Below are 20530 nucleotides of genomic sequence, written 5' to 3'. Positions count from 1 at the left end.
TTTAGTAAATTATACACATACTCTTGTAAGATGCACCGTAGGTGTGGTCCCACCAATTACCTTCCCCCCACCCAACCGTCTTGGTACTTTATTATAGCAGTCCCAGCAAACTAATGCAAACTAAAGTTTTCTGGTGTTAGTTCCCTATTCTGTCTGCTATTTAATAGAAATGTTTTACTTTTGGGCGGCGCCTGCGGCTCAGTGAGTAGGGCGCCGGCCCCATATGCCGAGGGTGGTGGGTTTGGACCCAGCCCCGGCCAAACTGCAACAGAAAAATAGCCGGGTGTTGTGGCGCGCACCTGTAGTCCCAGCTGCTCGGGAGGCTGAGGCAAGAGAATCGCGTAAGCCCAAGAGTTAGAGGTTGCTGTGAGCCGTGTGACGCCACGGCACTCTACTGAGGGTGGTACAGTGAGACTCTGTCTCTACAAAAAAAAAAAAAAAAAAAAGTTTTACTTTTTATCTTTGATTTTATAAAGCAGTTGTTCATGACCCTCACTTCTCTCATCTTTCCTATGAAAATGCTTAGTTATTTGCCTTCTTTTGTGTTTTCAATCGTTACCATTTAATTGTCTCCGTCCTCAAAAGGCTGTCCTCAAGCTCAGTGTGTGTCGTGATTAAACACAGCCTATTAGACATTACATCCCTCTCTAGGGAAGTTGTTCACCACTTTAATAAATAAAAATAAATAAATAAAATAAAATCTTAGATGCAATCAGGTTACTACCTATACATAATCAATAGCTCTAATTACTTATGGTCACAGTGTCTGAAGTAGAGAGCATGAACCTTAAGATGATTCGTTGGAGATGAACATAGGATTACTATTATATATGTATTTTTAAATTTGAGAACTTGCACCTAGCATAATATGTAGTAAATACTCAAAAGATGTCTGTTGAATGCATTAGCGTAGGGACTGGCAAATTGTAGTAAGGTGTATGAGTAAGTAAATATTTTAGGCCATGTATATCTGTGAAAACTATTCAGCTCTGCTCTTGTAAACCAAAGACAGCCATAGGCGATATATAATAAAAAGGACATTTGTGACTGCGTTTGTGGCTCCAATACAAAGTTGTTTACCAAGTCAAGTGGCAGGTTGGATGTGGCCCAAGGACTGTAGTTAACTCCTGAATTAGAGTTTCAGGTGTGTATGGGGGTGGAGGTGCTATCTAGTGACAAGGCAAAGTTGATTGGGAAAGTTCCTAGAGCAGTGGTTCTCAACCTGTGAGTCGCGGAACTGTATTGAAGGAAGGTTGAGAACCACTGTCCTAGAGGGTTCTGTATGCAAAATTAAAGAGTTAGCACAATAGAGTTTATAGCTTTATCCAATAGGCTAGAGTCCGTGACAGATGTTACATGATTACAAACTGTGATGGGTGCTATGAAGAAAACCACGGGATGTTATAAATACATCAACATCTAATACAAAGCCCTGACTTGGTCTTAGGGATTAGGAAGGGATTCCCTGAGGAAATGTCACCTGAATTGATATCCAAAAGATATGGAGTTGAACTGATAAGGGATTAAGGAGGTGTTCTATATGTCCAGCGGCCCAGGGGTAGAAAATGCCCCCTACGCCCAAACTGCCATTTAAAGCTGAAGAAGACTTGTGTGGGCTGATGCAGAAGATGGAGACTAGAATGAGAAGATGGAGAACATAGCAGACGCAAACCAACAGCGTCTTTTATGCCAAGTCAGGATCTTGGTCTTTAGCCAAGAGAGAGCAGGGGAGGTGACTGAAGGGTTCAGTGCAGCTGAGTGGTATGATTTGCTTTGTTGGGAGATCACCATGACTACAGGGAGAATGGATTAATCAGAAGCGTAAAGTAGAAGCTGGAGGTGGACTCCAGTGACTTCCACACACTGGCTCAGGAGCCCTGGAGAAATTTCTGGTATGGGTGTGTTTTGTTATATGTAAATATCTTAAAGTGTAGATGTTATCTGTAGTCATTAGAACCATATATAATAGATAACTCTCATAAACTCCTGTCTGTAAACCACCTCAGGTGTTTTCTGAAAATGACATTAACAGTCTAGCATAAATTTCTAAGCATAGCGAATAGTGTCTAGAGGAAAAGTATCATCTAATTAAGGAACATGTCTAGGTCCCAGAGTACCTATGTGGGGTCTCACAGCAGACAGAGTACCCACCTGTGAGAAGCCACAGGAAAGAGTCCCCGCCACCCTGCAAAGCTCCAGTGCACATATTCCAGCCATCATTTCCTAGATCACAATGATAACCCAAGTGAGTGGAGAGAAACTTTGAGCAATCTCCCCCAGAGTAGAAGGGGGGAAGATTCATCGGTCCACCTCAGAATTCTGTGAGGGATCACCAGGCAGGTCTGTCCCTCTGCGGCAGGGCGCTGAAGGTTGTCTGCCTACTCCGTGGTCAAACTGAGCCAAGAGGGGCTGAAAGGTTTTGGCTCTTGTTTCCCTCTTTCTCTATTTTTCTGTTTTCCAGGTAAATGAGGATACCAGGAAAGGTAACAATCATTTTAAAAAGTTAAGGTGTCTTTGTTAAAGTTTTGAAATTCAAATTTTAGACTGGGAATTTGAGTGGAGGTGAGTGAAAGATTACAGAGCCAAAGATGAAAGACCCGGTTTGTGCAATTAAAATGGCTGTATTGCACCTGGGTGGAGATAGGGAAGATCTCCACGCCGGCCAGGAAGAAATGCACACGTGGTGAATGGGGGTGGGGTTAAAGGTCAGGAAGGTGGGGGTTGGGGCAGTCCCCTTCCTGTGTAAGAGCTGCACGGTAGGTAAAACCAACATGACCTATTGAACGACTAGGAGGAAAGAGAAGTCTGCATTGGTGCTCACCTGGAGGATGGGACGTCCGGCTCTGTGTTAGGGAATACTGAAGGAAACAGACTTTGATAGGCAAACATGAGGTCAGTTTGGAGCACACTGAACTTGATACTTTGAAAAATGGCATGGAAGAGATCATCGCAATAGCCATGTGACTGCCTGTGCAGTTACTGTGTTCCACAGTGTCCTCCATGCACCTTTTTCTTTCTTTCTTTTTTTTTGAGACAGAGCCTTAAGCTGTCGCCCTGGGTAGAGTGCTGTGACATCACAGCTCACAGCAACCTCCAACTTCTGGGCTGACGTGATTCTCCTGCCTCCACCTCCCAAGTAGCTGGGACTACAGGCACCCGCCACAACGCCCAGCTATTTTTTTTTTAATTTTTTTTATTATTTATTTATTTTTTGAGAAAGAGTCTCACTTTGTTGCCTCCGAGTACCTGCGCCTGCCACAATGCCCAGCTATATTTTTGTTGCAGTTTGGCCCAGGCCAGGTTCGAATTCACCACCTTCTGTATCTGGGGCTAGTGCCCTACTCACTGAGCCACAGGCACCGCCCCCAGCTATTTTTTTTGGTTGCAGCCGTCATTGTTGTTTGGCAGGTCCGGGCTGGATTCGAACCTGTCAGCTTTGGTGTATGTGGCTGGCGCTTGAGCCACAGGCGCCAAGCCCTCCTTTTTTTTTTTGAGACAGTCTCACTATGTTGTCCTTTGTTAGATTGCTGTGGTGTCACAGATCACAGCAACCTCAGACCCTTGGGCTTAAGTGATTCTCCTGCCTCAGCCTCCCAAGTATCTGTATATGGCCAGCATCCTAACCACTGAGCTACGGGAGCCAAGCCTTTTCTTTTTCTTTGAGACAGAGTCTCACTTTGTCACCTTGGGTAAAATGTCTGGCATTTTAGCTCAAAGCAACCTCAAACTCTTGGGCTCAAGCAATCCTCTTGCCTCAGCTTCCCAAGTAGCTGAAAATATAGGCACCTGCCACAATGCCTGGGTATTTTTTAGAGATAGGTCTCACTCTAGCTCAGCTTGTCTCAAACTCCTGAGCTCAGGCAATCCACCTGCCCCAGCCTCTGAGAGTGCTGGGATTATAGGCATGAGCCATACCCGGCCCTCCATGCACTTTTTTTTTTGCATTTTTTGCCGGGGCTGGGTTTGAACCCGCCACCTCCAGCATATGGGGCCAGCACCCTACTCCTTTGAGCCACAGGTGCCTCCCACCCCTCCATGCACTTTTTAACTTGAGAGTTACTCTTAACCCAATTCTGATATGTTTCTTCCTACTCCAAACCTTCTGATGGATTTTCGATGCTCCTGAGGATAAAATATAAACCAAACTCTATTTTCACTTATGAAACCCAAAAATATCTGATACCTGCTATCTTTCCAACCTTATCTTAGTCTCCTAACCCTCTTGCAAATTGCATATATAATTTTAAAATTTCTAGAAGCCACATAAAAAAATAAAAAGAGACTGGTGAGAGTTAAATAATCTATTTTATTTAATTCGTCATATCCAAAATGGTATCATTTCAACATAAAATCAATACAATGCATACATTGTTCATGAACTAGTTCAGATTCTCTTTTCGCACAAGGTGTCTCGGAAGTCTGTCAGTGTATTACACTGACAGCACATCATCTCAAGAGCTCATAGCCGCGTGTAGCTGTGGCTGCCATATTGGACACCACAGCTGTTGACACACAGGTCTTTTCTGCCTTTAGAACATTTCAATCTCAGTAGCGCCTGTAGCTCAGTGGGTAGGGCACCAGCCACTTACACTGAGGCTGGTGGGTTCAAATCCTGGTGGGCCAACTAAAGCAACAATGACAACTGTAACAGAAAAATAGCCAGGCATTGTGGCAGGTGCCTGTAGTCCCAGTTACTTGGGAGGCTGAGGCAGGAGAATTGCTTAAGCCCAAGAGTTGGAGGTTGCTGTGAGCTGTGAGCTGTGATGCCACAGTACTCTACCCAGGGCGAAGCTTGAGACTCTGTCTCAAAAAAAATAAAAATAAAAAAAGAACATACTAACCTCATTCTGTCGGCTTTGGGGACTTTGCACTCACTGTTCTCTTTGTGAAGAGTGCTCTTCATTGTTGATCATCCCCAGATATCTGTCTACCTTGGCTGTGTGATCACGTCATCTGTGAGGCCTTTCTTAGCCACCCAGCCCTCAGCCCATTGCCGTGATGGACTATAGTCAATCCTTGTTATTCACAGATTCATCTTCTCACTAGAATTTACTTGTAAGCCCAAACTTGTAGAGCTTTCCTGGTCACTTGTAGACATGTGCTGAGCGGTGAAAAGTAGAGCTTTCCTGGTCACTTGTGGACACGTGCAGAGCAGTGAAAAATTTGAGTTGCCAGATAAGCATTTTCCCAGCAGAGCTGGAACTTGGCAACACTCTTCCTTCTTCTTCTTATTCTAGCTCTCATGCTGTAAGCAAGTGTGCTTTTCACTATTTAATGCCATGGTTTTGCATTTTTGTGCTTTTTGTCAATGATTTTGCTATTTAAAAAGACCCCCAGGCAGCACCTGTGGCTCAGTCGGTAAGGTGCCGGCCCCATATACCGAGCGTGGCGGGTTCAAACCCGGCCCCGGCTGAACTGCAACAGAAAAATAGCTGGGTGTTGTGGCGCGCACCTGTAGTCCCAGCTACTTGGGAGGCTGAGGCAAGAGAATCGCTTAAGCCCAGGAGTTGGAGGTTGCTGTGAGCTATGTGATGCCACGGCACTCTACCTAGGGCCATAAAGTGAAACTCTGTCTCTACAAAAAAAAAAATAAAAAGACCCCCAAGTGTAGTGTTAAAATGTTGTCTAGCAAGAAGGCTGTGATATCCCTGTGGAGACGATATACACGTTAGATTAGCTTCATTCAGGAGTGAACCTTAGTGTTGTTTGCCTTGAGTTCAATGTTAATGAATCAATAATAAATATATTATATTAAGGTATCTTTAAATAGAAACACACATAAAACGTGGTGATAGGGTGGCGCCTGTGGCTCAGCGGGTGGGGTGCTGGTCCCATATACTGAGGGTGGTGGGTTTAAACCCCATCCCGGCCAAACTGCAACAACAACAAAAACAACAACAACAAAAAATAGCCGGGTGTTGTGGCGGGCGCCTGTAGTCCCAGCTACTCGGGAGGCTGAGGCAAGAGAATCGCCTAAGCCCAGGAATTGGAGGTTGCTGTGAGCTGTGTGATGCCACAGCACTCTACAGAGAGTGATAGGGTGAGACTCTGTCTCTACAAAAAAAAAAAAAAGTGGTGATATATTGATCCATTGAAAATGTCATGACCAAAGGATCCTAAGAACCTAAATCCTATCTTTCCCTTTGTAACAATGGCTCAGTATTTGCTAATTCGGTGTTCCTAGTGACTTTATAGAACTTACTTTTGCTGATATAAAACTTTACTTTCATTGTACTTTATCTCAAATAAACTTTATTTCCTTACCTTTGTCTGCCTTACCTGATTTGGCTCACTGTTACGTTCTTAGTGCTTGATCTGATAGGCATTTGCTACATGAATAAATGGACAGATGATTAATGAATAAGTGAACAAGCATTTATTTTACATTTCCTTTTCTTTCTAAGCTAGGCAATAAAATAATTTAAAAATATTTGGAATATTTTAAAATGTTCAAGTACATCCATATTTTGTAATTATTACAAGTATAGTAATTGTAACTATTAGTCTTAAACAATTATTTTATTTCAGCTCTGATTCTCTTTATTGTTAATCTGAGAAGGCATTTGTTTTGAGTGGTTTTTTTTGAGACAGAGTCTCAAGCTGTCGCCCTGGGTAGAGTGCCATGGTGTCATAATAGCTTATAGCAACTTCCAATTCTTGGGCTCAAGTGATCCTTTTGCCTCAGTTTATTTTATTTTTACTTTAATTTTTTTTTAGTAGAGAAAGGGTCTCACTCTTGCACAGGCTTGTCTCGAACTCGTGAACTCCAGCAATCCACCCGCCTTGGCCTCCCAGAGGGCTAGGATTACAGGTGTGAGCCACAGTGCCTGAGTGACTTTTTTTTTAAGTGTCTGTCCTAGAACACATATATTCTGTTCCTTTTATTGTCTCTTCCTACATATGTTTTTTTTTTTTGGGAGCGTGGGGTTTGGCCAGGGCTGGGTTTGAACCCGCCACCTCCGGCATATGGGGCCAGGGCCCTACTCCTTTGAGCCACAGGCACCGCCCTACATATGTTCTTTTTAGTGGTCTTTTTATTAGTCTTATAAAGTATTCTTAATTTTTCTCTTTCCACTAGAATTAGGTAGTGACTGTTTACAGACATCAGATCAAAAACATTTGGCTTTTCATTATTTCAGCACATTCTTTAAGTTATATGTTCTTATAGTTGTGAGCTTTTTTCTTTTTATTAAAAGAACTTTTTATTGAAAATTTCAAATGTACACAAAATAAAGATAATAATATAATGAATTCATGTATTTATCATGTGTGCTTTTTTTGTAAAAGCCAATTTTAAGAACGTTTTCTCTTGATCTCGTGAGATAAAATGCCCCAGGAGGGCTGTTCTTTGGTACAATCCTGTCTGGAATGTTCAGAAATGCAAGTGGCCACGAGGGTACGAGGTATTTGTTATTAGTCCTTGACTGTCTTTTCTGTCCTGGAAGAGGGGCTCCTATCAGGGAGAAGAGCTAAAAGAAAGTTGTTTGGTCATCTTCACCTTTACAAACAAAAGGAGAAGAAAAGTCTTAAAAATGGAGTCTGGGGGTGGCGCCCATATTTCAGTGGGTAGGGGGCAACCCACATTCACTGAGGCTGGTGTGTTCGAACCCGGCCTGTGCCAGCTAAAACAACAATGACAACTCCAACAACAACAACAACAACAAAAATACTGGGCATTGTGGCAGGCACCTGTAGTCCCAGTTACTTGGAAGGCTGAGGCAAGAGAATCTCTTAAGCCCAAGAGTTAGAGGTTACTGTGAGCTGTGATGCCATAGCACTCTACCCGGGGCGACAGCTTGAGACTCTGTCTCAAAAAAAAAAAAAAAAAAATAGAAAAGAAAAATGGAGTCTGGATCTTAATATGAAGCGTCTTTTGAGACTTTGGAGATTATAATTCACTCCACATTTTAGTTTAGCTTTGTTGTCCTTTATATTACTGTTGTTGGCATTATGATTGTCTTGTTTGTTTCCTCAAGTCTTTAGCAACAAATCCTATGAAATCAACAGAGCTTGTCTTCAAGAGCATCAAAGAAAGAGTGAGCCACTTTTCTCTCTTTGTTGTTTGGAAAGGAGGATCAAGCCCAAGAATAGACAGGGTGGTGGCAGCATTAGGGGACAGGCTTCTGAGCCTTGCTGCAGGGAGGGAAGTGTGGACCAGGGCCAGCAGACTTGCCAGGTCTGGTTGGGGCTGGGCTCTGGCACCAGCACTGAGTTGGGATGGTCACCTTCCCTTCTTTGCCCCAACTGCACTTCCTAACGCCCTTCACCCCCACCCCCCTGCCCTTTACTATCTAGCCTCTCCCTCACCTTTAACTCCCAACACTGCCATTCATAGCAGACCCAAGCTCTTAGCACCAAATCCAAAGGCGTTTCCCCCTTTCTTTTTAGCACCCGTTCTTCTGTTACAATACATAGCATCTCAGGGGTGTGACACAGCGGGCTCCTCAGGAGCAGCCTGCCTTGATGATGGCTCACCTCTCACCACACCCCACCTCTCTGTTCTCTTCTCTCTGCTCTTACCTCCCCCGCGTCCTTGGTCACCCCCCTTGCTGGTGTGCAACACATGCGCACATGCTCCAGCAACGTTACTACATCCCTGAGCGTTGCTGTTTCTCATCTGCAGAGGGATAGGCTTTTTTCCTCCCTTTGCCTCTACTAGGAATCATCTCCTTCCTCCTCCCCCAGGCCCTTGCTTTGTTGGCTTCCTCCAGAAAGACTTCCCTAGTGCCCAAGACTGGGTGGGATTCCTGCGTGTTCCTGTGGCATCCTGCATTATTTGTCCAACATAGCGCTTGCTGAAACCGAAACATCCTTCGTCTTGTCTGTGTTTCCTTTACTGGATTCTAAGCTCCTCGAGGGCAGGAACTGTTTTGTCTAGCATGTTTCTCCAAAGCTATGTGCAATTTATGGAATTAGAATCAACCCTCATGGGCGCCAGCCCCATATACCAAGGGTGGCAGGATGGAACCCGGACCCGGCCAAATTGCAACAGAAAAATAGCCGGGCATTTTGGCGGGTGCCTGTAGTCCCAGCTACTCGGGAGGCTGAGGCAAGAGAATCGCCTAAGCCCAAGAGCTGGAGGTTGCTGTGAGCTGTGACGTTACAGCACTCTCCTTCGTCTTGTCTGTCTTTTCACAGACAAAGTGAGACTGTGAAAAAAAAAAAGAATCAACTCTCAGTAAATACTTATTTTTTATGAATGAACACACACAAACAAACACAGCTGAATCTGGCTATCTCTGACTCTTTCATTGTGATGATTGGAAAAATGGATATAAAATGCCCAGCAAGGAGCCTGGACTCCTAGGCAGTCGATACAGTGTAACTGCAGTGGTGACTGTCATTCTTGACCATTCCTACCCGACTCCTGGAAGGAGCTGCCTCTTGCACACGGCTGTGCTCTCTTCAGAGTTTAGCGATGCCTTGTACATAATAATAGATACTTAAAATAGGTGGTGGGAATGAATACGTGTTTAATGCAATAGAGGAGCAGGATATATGATTGAGCATTCTTCTGGGTTCACATTTAGACTGAAAGTAACAGTATCTTGAGGACATGTTTATTTTCCACAGAGCATAGAAATTGTCTTTTTTTTTTCAGACACATATAAATGCATTTTATAATAGTAATATTTTTGAGGGAATCCAAGCATTCTATTTTCTTGTAGATGAAAGTTTGCTGTTGGACTTTACATTTTTTTTAATGTTGCCAAATATCTATGACCCGGAATTTGAAAGAATTCATTACAATGTTTAAAGTTTAAAATATAAAAGTGAAGGGTGGCACCTGTGGCTCAAAGGAGTAGGGCGCTGGCCCCATATGCCAGAGGTGGTGGGTTCAAACCCAGCCCCGGCCAAAAACTGAAAAAAATAAAAAAAGAAAAAAAATATATATGGAGAGACTACCTAGCAAATTCGAATATTGTGTTTTGGTTGTTTATACTCTCACATCAACCTGAAATTACAAAAATAAAATAAAGTACAAAAGTGTTCTGATTACAAATTTTTGTTTCATTCATTCTTTTTTTTTTTTGAGACAGAGCCTCAAGCTGTCACCCTGGGTAGAGTGCTGTGGCATCACAGCTCATAGCAACCTCCAACTCCTGGGCTCAAGTGATTCTCCTGCCTCTGCCTCCCAAGTAGCTGGGACTACAGGCGCTGGCCGCAATGCCCAGCTATTTTTTGGTTGTAGCTGTCATTGTTGTTTGGCGGGCCAGGCTGGATTCGAAACCGCCAGCTCCGGTGTATGTGGCTGGCGCCTTAGCCTCTTGAGCCACAGGCACCGAGACTTTTGTTTCATTCTTTTTTTTTTTTAATTTATTTATTTTTATTGTTAAGTCATATCTGTGTACATTAGTGCAATCAAGGGGTACAATGTGCGGGTTTCATATACAATCTGAAATATTCTCATCAAACTGTTCAACGTAGCCTTCATGGCATTTTCTTAGTTACTGTATGTAGGCATTTGTATTCTGCATTTAGTAACTTTCACCTGTACCCATTCTAAGATGCACCGTAGGTGGAGCCCCACCCATTATCCTCCCTCCACCCTAACCTGCCCACTCCTCCCCCTTCCTTGGCCCTTTCGCCATAGTCTTGTGCTATAGTTGGGTGTTTTGTTTCATTCTTGAAGATTGTTTGCTTTAAAACCCCAAGAATATGTATTTACATGTTATAAGTAAGATTTTCATTAAATCTATGTTAGTGTTTAATCTACATGATGGAAAACAAATTAGAAAAAATATTAACCTCTGGGATACTGTGTTTTCTTTGTGTTTTATGTACTGTGTCTGCAGCAGCATCTCAATTTCATCAGCACTGTTGAAAGAAGAAGAAAAAATGTCATTGCTATATCCTGGAATCAAATATGAGACTTCTAAAATCACTAGAAATTCCTTTGAAAGTTGTTTTCTTTTTGAGAGTAGTTGGAGGAAAGCAGTTTTGGAAACACAAAAAATAAGGAAAGGTAACTTAGTTTTTATTATTATTTTAGTTAAGAAAACAGAAATAGTCAGGCGCAGCTCAGTGCCTGTGGCTCAAGCGGCTAAGGCACCAGCCACATACTCCTGAGCTGGCGGGTTCAAGTCCAGCCTGGACCTGCCAAACAACAATGATGGCTGCAACCAAAATAGCTGGGCATTGTGGCAGGCGCCTATAGTCCCAGCTACTTGGGAGGCGGAGGCAGGAGAATTGCTTGAGTCCAGGAGTTGGAGGTTGCTGTGAGCTGTGATGCCACAGCACTCTATCCAGGGTGACAGCTTGAGGCTCTGTCTCAAAAAAAAAAAAAAAAGAAAAGAAAAGAAAAAGAAAGAAATAGCTAGGTGTGGTGGCTCACGCCTGTAATCCTAGCACTCTGGGAGGGCGAGATGGGTGGATTGCTTAAGCTCAGGAGTTCGAGACCAGCCTGAGAAAAAAGTGAGATTCTGTCTCTACTAAAAATAGAAAAACTAAGGCAAAGGGATCTCTTGAGCCCAAGAGTTGGTGTGAGTTATGATGCAACAGTACTCTACCCAGGGGGACAAGTTGAAACTCTGTCTCAAAAAAAAAAAAGGAAAATAAGACAACATAGAAATATATTTTCGTATAAATTTTATACATGTATTTTTCAAGCAGTCAAGACATTTTGTAATTTCTTTTCTTTCTTTCTTTTTTTTTTGAAACAGAGTCTCACTATGTTGTCCTTGGTAGAGTGCTGTAGCATCACAGCTCACAGCAACCTCAAAGTCTTGGGCTTAAGTGATTCTCTTGCCTCTGCTTCCCAAGTAGCTGTGACTACAGGCACCCATCACAATGCCTGGCTAATTTTTGTTGCAGCTGTCATTGTTTAGCTGGCCCAGGCCGGGTTTGAACCCGCTATCCTTGGCGTATGTTGCTGGCACAGTAACCACTGTGCTATGAGCGCTGAGCCAACATTTTGTAATTTCTATGATATTTATATAAGAATTATATTTTATGTTTGTGGAAAAATAGAAGTCAATTAAAATAATGTAATTAATGTAATTTTGTGACTCATGTAGAAACAAAATTTCAAGAAGTACTTCTTTGAATATTTAGTGTAGTACCATCTCTGTTTGATCACACTTTTTTTTTTGAGACAGAATCTGACTCTGTCACCCTGTGTAGAGTTGCCGGCAACAACCTCAAATTCTTGGGCTCAAAGGATCTTCTTGTCTGGCTTGGCACCTGTAGCACAGTGGTTATAGTGCTGGCCACATGCACTGAGGCTGACGGGTTCAAACCTGGCCTGAGCCTGCCAAACAACAATGACAACTACAATCAAAAAACAGCTGGGTGGGGGCCTGCAGTTCCAGCTACTTGGGAGGCTGAGGCAAGAGAATCACTTAAGCCCAAGAGTTTGAGGTTGCTGTGAGCTGTGATGCTACAGCACTCTATGGGCAACACAGTGACACTGTCTCAAAAAAAAAAAAAAAGATCCTCTTGTCTCAGACTCCCAAGTAGCTGGGATGGTAGGTGCTTGCTGTGATGCCTGGCTGGTTTTTCTATTTGAATAGAGATGGTGTCTCACTTTTGCTCTGGCTGGTCTCAAAGTCCTGAGCTCAGGTGATCCACCCACCTCAGCCTTTCAGAGTACAGGTGTGAGCCACTGCACCCAGCTGATCACACGTTTTTTTCTTTGTTTTCTTTCTTTGGCTGATCACAATTTTTATAAATAATGTTTTCTTTTAAATAACTCAAGTTGATTTTTGTATTTAAGATACCCAACTCTTGAAAATACCTTTATGTATTAATAATTTCAACCAAAATTTCATTTTGAGCAAGGTGGAATATCTTATATCCTATAATTGCTCAATAAAGACAAGTTTGAGAACTTTTGACATGTATGTGTATGAGTATATTAATAGCTTCCCCTTACTTTCAAGTTATAATTGCATTTCTTGTTTATTATGAATTCTTCCTTTAGCTTTATTAGTGGAGATATAATTCTTAAAAATAGCAAAATTCAAAATACTCAACTATTTCATCCCTTCTGGTTTTGAGTGTTTGCTGTACATTTTTTTTTCACCTTTTTAACCAGGTTCCTATTAAAAGTTCTTAAAAGACACCAGTTTATCCATCCTCCTACCTGACCCCCCACCAAATCTAATTGTTGGAAAGAGAATCTATACTTTTTTGTTGTTTGGGGGTTTTTTTGTTGTTGTTTTTTGAGATAGAGTCTCACTATGTCATTAGTGAGACTCATTAGAGTGCTGTTGTGTCACAGCTCACAGCAACCTCCAGCTCTTGGCCTCTCAAGTAGCTGGGACTACAGGTGCCCGCCACAATGCCTGGCTATTTTATTTTGTTGCAGTTGTCATTGTCGTCTAGCAGGCCTAGGTAGGTTTCGAACCCGCCAGCCTCAGTGCACATGGCCAGCACAGTAACCACTGTGCTATGGGTGCTGAGCCAATTTATGTTTTTTAATGAAGAGAAACTATTTTTTTCTAAAATAGCAAAAATCAAAGCTTGCAAAATAGCATTTTGAACATTCAATATAACTCCAGTCCTATTCAATTACTATTTTTGTTGTTGTGCTAGACTTGGTTTGTAAAGGATGCATAAAATGTTTTTCTATGTTTAAAGAACAGCCAAACCTTTAACCTCTTAATCTGTTTTTTCCCCTAACTACCTTCACATTAATTTTTTTCAAAATATAATTTGACAATCTCTTGGTCTATTGATATGTGAGATCAGAAGAGTAAGCAGTCTTGATTTTTTGATGTTGCTCTTTACAGATTGGTATGGAATTTTGTGGAGAGAAAATTAAAATGAGTAGAGTTCTTTACCTCTCATTCTACATTAACTGATTATGAATTTATTATTCTCATTTTTAATTTTTTTCAATTTTTTATAGATAAGGTCTTTCTATTGCCTAGGGTAGAGTGGTAGAGTGCAGTGGTATGATCATAGCTAACTGTAACCTTTACTTACTGGGCTCAAACGGTCCTTCTGCCTTAGCCTCCTCAGAAACTGGCACTACCTACAGGTCTGCAGTACCATGCCCCGCTAAATTTTTTGTTTTTTTTTTTTTGAGACAGAGTCTCACTATGTCACCCTCTGTAAAGTGCAGTGGCATTACAGCTCACAGTAACCTCAAATTCTTGGGCTTAAGTGATTCTCTTGCTTCAGCCTCCCAAGTTGCTGGGACCACAGGCACCCACTACAATGCCCGGCTATTTTTTTGTTGCAGTTGTCATTGTTGTTTAGCAGGCCCAGGCCGGGTTTGAACCTGCCAGCCTCAGTGCATGTGGCCAGCACCGTAACCATTTTGTTACTGGCGCCAAGCCTAATTTTTAATTTTTTTTACAGAGATGGGGTCTTGCTATGTTGTCCAGGGTGATCTTGAACTTCTGGCCTCCAGCAGGTAATCCTCCTGCCTCAGCCTCCTGAAAGTTCTAGGATTACAGGTGTGAGCCACTGTGGCCCCTATAAATCTTGATTATTTACATAAAAGTAAGACAGTAGAAATATTCAAAGTAGAAGATAAGATTCTTAAAAATGCCTCTCATTTCAATTTCATTTTTTTTTTTTTTTTTTTAGACAGAGTCTCACTCAGTTGCCCTGGGGTTGAATGCTGTGGCATCACAGCTCACAGCAACCTCAAACTCTTAGGCTCAAGTGATTTTCTTGCCTCAGCCTCCAAATAGCTAGGACTATAGGTGCCTGCCACAATGCCCTGCTATTTTTAGAGACAGGGTTTTACTCTTGCTCAGGATGGTTTCAAACTCCCGAGGCAAGCAATCCGCCTGCCTTGGCTTCCCAGAATGTTGGGATTACAGGCATGAGCCACTGGACCGTGCCCCACATGCCTCTTATTTCAATTTGAATGTAACTAGTATTCTGGGAATTCTAGTTAAATAAAGTGATGGTGATAGATGACAGTGAGGACTATACAAGGTCTGTGAAGTTGTCATTTTTCTTTCTTTCTTTTTTTTTTGAGACAGAGTTTTATTGTATCATCCTCGATAGAGGATGTGCTGTGGCATCACAGCTCATAGCAACCTCAAACTCTTGAATTTAAGAGATTCTCTTGCCTCAGCTTCCAAGTAGCTGGGACAACAGGTGCCTACTACAATGCCTGGCTATTTTTTGGTTGCAGTTGTCATTGTTGTTTGGCAGGCCTGGACTGGGCTTGAACCTGCGACCTTCAGTGTATGTGGCTGGTGTCCTACTCACTGAGCTATGGGCGCTGAGCCAGAAGTTGTCATTTTTCTTATTTTAACTCTTAATAAGTAACCAATCTAGTGATTCTTATAGTCCCTATGGTAGGAATTAAAAGATTCTCCTGGGAAAGATGCTGGATAAATTATAGTTGCTTAATTTCCTCCCTCCCTCCCTCCCTTCCTTCCTTCCTCTCTCCCTCCCTCCCTCCCTTCCTTTTTTGAGACAGAGTCTCACTGTATCGCCCTTGGTAGAGTGCCATGGCGTCACAGCTCACAGCAACCTCTTACTACTCTTTTTTTTTTTTATTTTATTTATTTAATTTCAGTGTGCTTGTTCATCTTTGTTTGAAGTACTCCTTTTTTGTTGATTTTCTTCTTTCTCCTGCGGTGCTGGCTGTTTTTGATGTTAGTAGAGACGGGGTCTTACTCTGGCTGACTGCTGTTCATATGGGTTTTGAACCTCTGAGCTCAGGCAATCCACCCGCCTCGGCCTCCCACAGCGCTGGGACTACAGGCGTGAGCCACCACGCCCGGCCCCTCTTACTACTCTTGACATCAAGTGATTCTCTAGCTGAGACTACAGGCACCCACCATAACACCCAGCTATTTTTAGAGATGAAGTCTTGCTCTGGCTCAGGCTTGAGTGAGTTCAGGCAATCTGCCTGCTTCGGCCTCCCAGAGTGCTAGGATTACAGACATGAGCCACTGCGCCCAACCCATAGTTTCTTTTTCTTTACCTAATGGCCAATTTTGTTTATTTTTTATGCATTTTAATATGTAGCAGAAGAAGTATGTATTTAATCAAGATGACTGTGATAATATTTTAAATTAGAATACACCACAGCATTTGGTCTAGAAGAGGTCAAAGAATGTGTCAAAAAGCCATATTTCCCAGGACTGCGAAGTTGCCACAAAAGTTTAAGTTCCATTCCACTAGACGTTCATAAAAGACTGCTGCCTGCTGACGTTGAGATGCCCAGGGTCAGGTAGGCCATGGCTATTCAACCTCCTCTTGTTGGGTATTTATTTGTAGTAATGATGCTGAATGTAGAGGTTTTTCTGACTTAGTGAATGTAAGTCAGAAATCTTTTTTGCTTACCGATTTTATTTTTATAAAAGATTTAACTTCTTTAATCTAAGTTTGACAAATAGGCACTTTTCTCTGTTTTCAAGTGACATTGCCAGAAAGGATTCAAGGACTTCCTTTCAAAACTCTTGGTTGCCTTAGCCTAGATTATGCCCATGAAAGCACTGGAATTTTTAGCAATAAAAAAATTAACTGTCGGGGTGGCGCCTATGGCTCAAAGGAGTAGGGCGCCGGCCCCATATACCAGAGGTGGCCAGTTCAAACCCTGCCCTGGCCAAAAACTGCAGGAAAAACAATTAACTGTTGGGTGGTGCCTGTGGCTTAGTGAGTAGGGCACTGACCCCATATACCAAGGGTGGAGGGTTTGAACCCAGTCCCAGCCAAACTGCAAAAAAATAGCCGGGTGTTGTGGCAGGCACCTGTAGTCCCAGCTACTCAGGAGGCTGAGGTGAGAGAATTGCCTAAGCCCAAGAGCTGGAGGTTGCTGTGAGCTGTGACGCCACAGGACTCTACAGAGGGAGAAAAAGTGAGACTCTGTCTCTAAAAATAAAAAATAAAAATTAACTGTCAGGAATATTAACAGGTTTCTGTATCCTGAGTATAGAACCCTGTGTTTCATATCTGCCTAAAGTGTGAGGGAAGATTCTGAATGAGGTGTTGGCCTAACTAACTGCGTTGACTGTCAGGAATGGATGTTTTCAAAAAGAAAAGCCTCCCTGACTTTGAATACTGATGTTTAAAAGCATTATTATACATTATACATTTTTTTCCTACTATAAATCAGACTGACTGAAATACCACTAAAAGAAAACCCTTTCCTCCAAAGGGGTTTATAGGTTAGTGAGATAGTCTCATATTCTGTTCAGTTTCTGCTTTGGTTTAATCACTTATTCTTCAGATATTTATTGAATGTCTAGTACTTATTCACTTTTCACCAGCCTAAAATATATGAAGTGCATTTTGAGTCACAACTTTCTTTAGGGGAAGGTTTTTATTTTCTTTTTTTTTTTTTTTTTTTTTTTGTAGAGACAGAGTCTCACATACCGCCCTCAGGTAGAGTGCCGTGGCATCACACAGCTCACAGCAACCTCCAACTTGAGCTTACGCGATTCTCTTGCCTCAGCCTCCCGAGCAGCTGGGACTACAGGCGCCCGCCACAACACCCGGCTATTTTTTTGTTGCAATTTGGCCGGGGCTGGGTTTGAACCCGCCACCCTCGGCATATGGGGCCGGCACTCTACTCACTGAGCCACAGGCGCCGCCCGAAGGTTTTTATTTTCATATTATCTTCCTCCAATAATGAACTTTCAAGTCATCCAGTTACACATAGCACACAAGATTAGAGTTGCAGAATATTATTTCTTGAGTTTTCCAGCTGGTATTAGTGCTCTTGTTAGGTATGCCTGGAATAAATTCTGATAATATAAATAGAAAACTAGGACATATTAAAAATATGTAGATGACTTGGCATCTGTAGCTCAGCAGCTAGGTGGGTTTGAACCTGGCCCAGGCCTGCCAAACAATGACAACTAAAACAAAACAAAAAAAAATAGCCAGGTGTTGTGGCGGGTGCCTGTAGTCCCAGCTACTTGGGAGGCTGAGGCAAGAGAATCGCTGAAGCCCAAGAATTTGAGGTTGCTGTGAGCTGTGATGCCATAGCACTCTACCAAGGACGACATAGTGAGACTCTATCTCAATAAAAAAAAAATGTAGATAATTTATTTAAATTATGAAAATAAATGGGAATTTTGCAGAAATTTTGAGGAAAAAAGGAAAACAATTATTTGATAGTCTACTCATCCTAACATATCCACTTATTTATTTATTTATTTATTTAGAGACAGAGCCTGAAGCTGTTGCTCTGGGTAGAGTGCCCTGGCATCATAGCTCACAGCAACCTCCAACTCCTGGGCTTAAGCAGTTCACTTGCCTCAGCCTCCCAAGTAGCTGGGACTATAGGCACCTGCCACAATGTCCGGCTATTTTTATTTTTATTTTTATTTTTTTTGTAGAGACAGAGTCTCACTTTATGGCCCTCGGTAGAGTGCCGTGGCCTCACACGGCTCACAGCAACCTCCAACTCCTGGGCTTAAGCGATTCTCTTGCCCCAGCCTCCCGAGCAGCTGGGACTACAGGCGCCCGCCACAACGCCCGGCTATTTTTCTGTTGCAGTTTGGCCGGGGCTGGGTCCGAACCCGCCACCCTCAGCATATGGGGCCGGTGCCCTACTCACTGAGCCACAGGTGCCGCCCTAATTTTTCTATTTTCAGTAGAGACAGGGTCTCACTCTTTCTCAGGCTGGTCTCAAACTCCTGAACTCAAGCAATCCACCCGCCTCAGCTTCCCAGAGTGCTAGGATTACAGGTGTGAGCCACTATGCCCAGCCTGAAGATATAATTTAAAGCAATAAAAAAGCAAAATGACCCTTTCTGAAGTAAGATTATAATAAAATAGGGCAGGATCTGAAAAGGTGAAAAGAGAGTGAGCTGCTAGTAGAGTAGATGGTAACACACCTTGAGGAGGAGGGATGATAGGGGTGCAGAAAGAAGCGGGACCATGTGAAATATAAATACAAAGTCTGCTAAGGACAGTCAGTTTACATCATTATCTGTGTCCCTGGCCCTCACCTTATTCTAGTCATTTCCATCAGGGGCCACAGTACCCTTTGGGAGGGGTTAGGAATGTCCTGGGCTGTCTGTGGCCCTGGGCTTTGTAGCAGTATGGACCAGTCTTGTTACCCCTTCCTTCAATACATGTGATGGTCTTAAAGAAACTGGAACCTTGGAAAGCACCCCTGAATTGGCCCAGTCTGCCTCTGAATATGGGGTCTCCATTTTGCTTCCTATTGTTTCTACCCTATTTCAATTATTGGGGGAGTTTGTTTAGGATTTTCATTTGTGAATTTACTGCTGAAATAATTTCTAAACATTTTACATTGACCTTTAATGTGAATTTATTTAAATCAAAGAAGGATCTGGGCAGCGCCTGTGGCTCAGTGAGTAGGGCGCCGGCCCCATATGCTGAGGGTGGCGGGTTCGGACCCAGCCCCGGCCAAACTGCAACAGAAAAATAGCCGGGCGTTGTGGCGCGTGCCTGTAGTCCCAGCTGCTCGGGAGGCTGAGGCAAGAGAATCGTGTAAACCCAAGAGTTAGAGGTTGCTGTGAGCCGTGTGACGCCACGGCACTCTACCCGAGGGCGGTACAGTGAGACTCTGTCTCTACAAAAAAAAAAAATAATAAATAAATAAATAAATCAAAGAAGGATCGTTGACTATGTTTTATTCATGTTATGACAAGTGTTCTTCATACATGTGTGGAAAGTGGAATAGTGGTGGCTGAGTGACATAATTTATATAAAGTGTTTGGAAAGCACAAATGTTCTTTTCCCTGCCTTTGACATAAGTGTCTCCATTTCAGTGATTCTATCCAGAACTTGTCAAGCTGCCTGCAAGTGTTTTACTCTCCTCTGCATGCTGCACGAGGCCCTGGGAGAGAGCAGTACTGGCCAACCAGGGAAGTACTCATTTGGGTTTGTTCTGTGTACAACCCCTCCCTCTCATTTTTCTCCCATATGTGAACATTTTGTTTAAAAATTCTGATTAAAGTCCAGGCACAGTGGTTCATGCCTATAATCTTAGCACTCTGGGAGGACGAGGTGGGTGGGTCACCTGAGCTCAGGAGTTTGGGAACAACCTGAGCTCTAGCGAGACCCTGTCTCTACTAAAAGTAGAAAAACTAGCCAGGTATTGTGGTGGGTGCCTGTAGTCCCAGCTACTGATGAGGTTGAGGCAAGAAGATCGCTTGAGCCCAGGAGTTTGAGGTTGCCAGGAGCTAAGCTGACACCACAGCACTCCACCCAAAGCAACAGAGTGAGACTCTGTCTCAAAGTAAGTAAGTAAATAAAATGTAATATTTTTTCCAATTTATTTATTTAATCAAAAATTTTCAGTGAATCTTGACACATGCTCTGGTAATATAACTAATAACAGTGATCCTAAAGGTGAAGAGTATTAAAAAGTTGCTGCTAACTTTTATTATGTATTTTTTTTAATTTTTAGTTTTTATTTTAAAACGAAAGCATGACAGGTTGAAAGTTGCTGCTGAGGGTGGCGCCTGTGGCTCAATAGGTAGGGTGCCGGCCCCATATAACAAGGATGGCAGGTTCAAACCCGGCCCCGGCCAAACTGCAACAAAAAAATAGCTGGGCATTGTGGTGGGCGCCTGTAGTTTCAGCTACCTGGGAGGCTGAGGCAAGAGAATGGCCAAAGCCCAGGAGTTGGAGG

General features: G+C 42.8%; 1 protein-coding gene across 1 annotated transcript in view; it reads left to right on the top strand.

The window, feature by feature from the left end:
* C13H8orf89 (chromosome 13 C8orf89 homolog) overlaps positions 1-20530 on the top strand; it is a 51500-nt gene that overhangs the window by 20337 nt on the left and 10633 nt on the right. The window contains exons 2-3 of the mRNA XM_053558917.1: positions 10797-10966; positions 15994-16147. Coding sequence (XP_053414892.1) covers positions 10797-10966; positions 15994-16147 — 324 coding nt within the window. The remainder of the gene's footprint in view (positions 1-10796; positions 10967-15993; positions 16148-20530) is intronic.

This window comes from Nycticebus coucang, chromosome 13 (assembly GCF_027406575.1).
Source record: "Nycticebus coucang isolate mNycCou1 chromosome 13, mNycCou1.pri, whole genome shotgun sequence".
NCBI lineage: Eukaryota > Metazoa > Chordata > Mammalia > Primates > Lorisidae > Nycticebus > Nycticebus coucang.
This window is presented reverse-complemented; position numbering and strand designations above follow the sequence as displayed.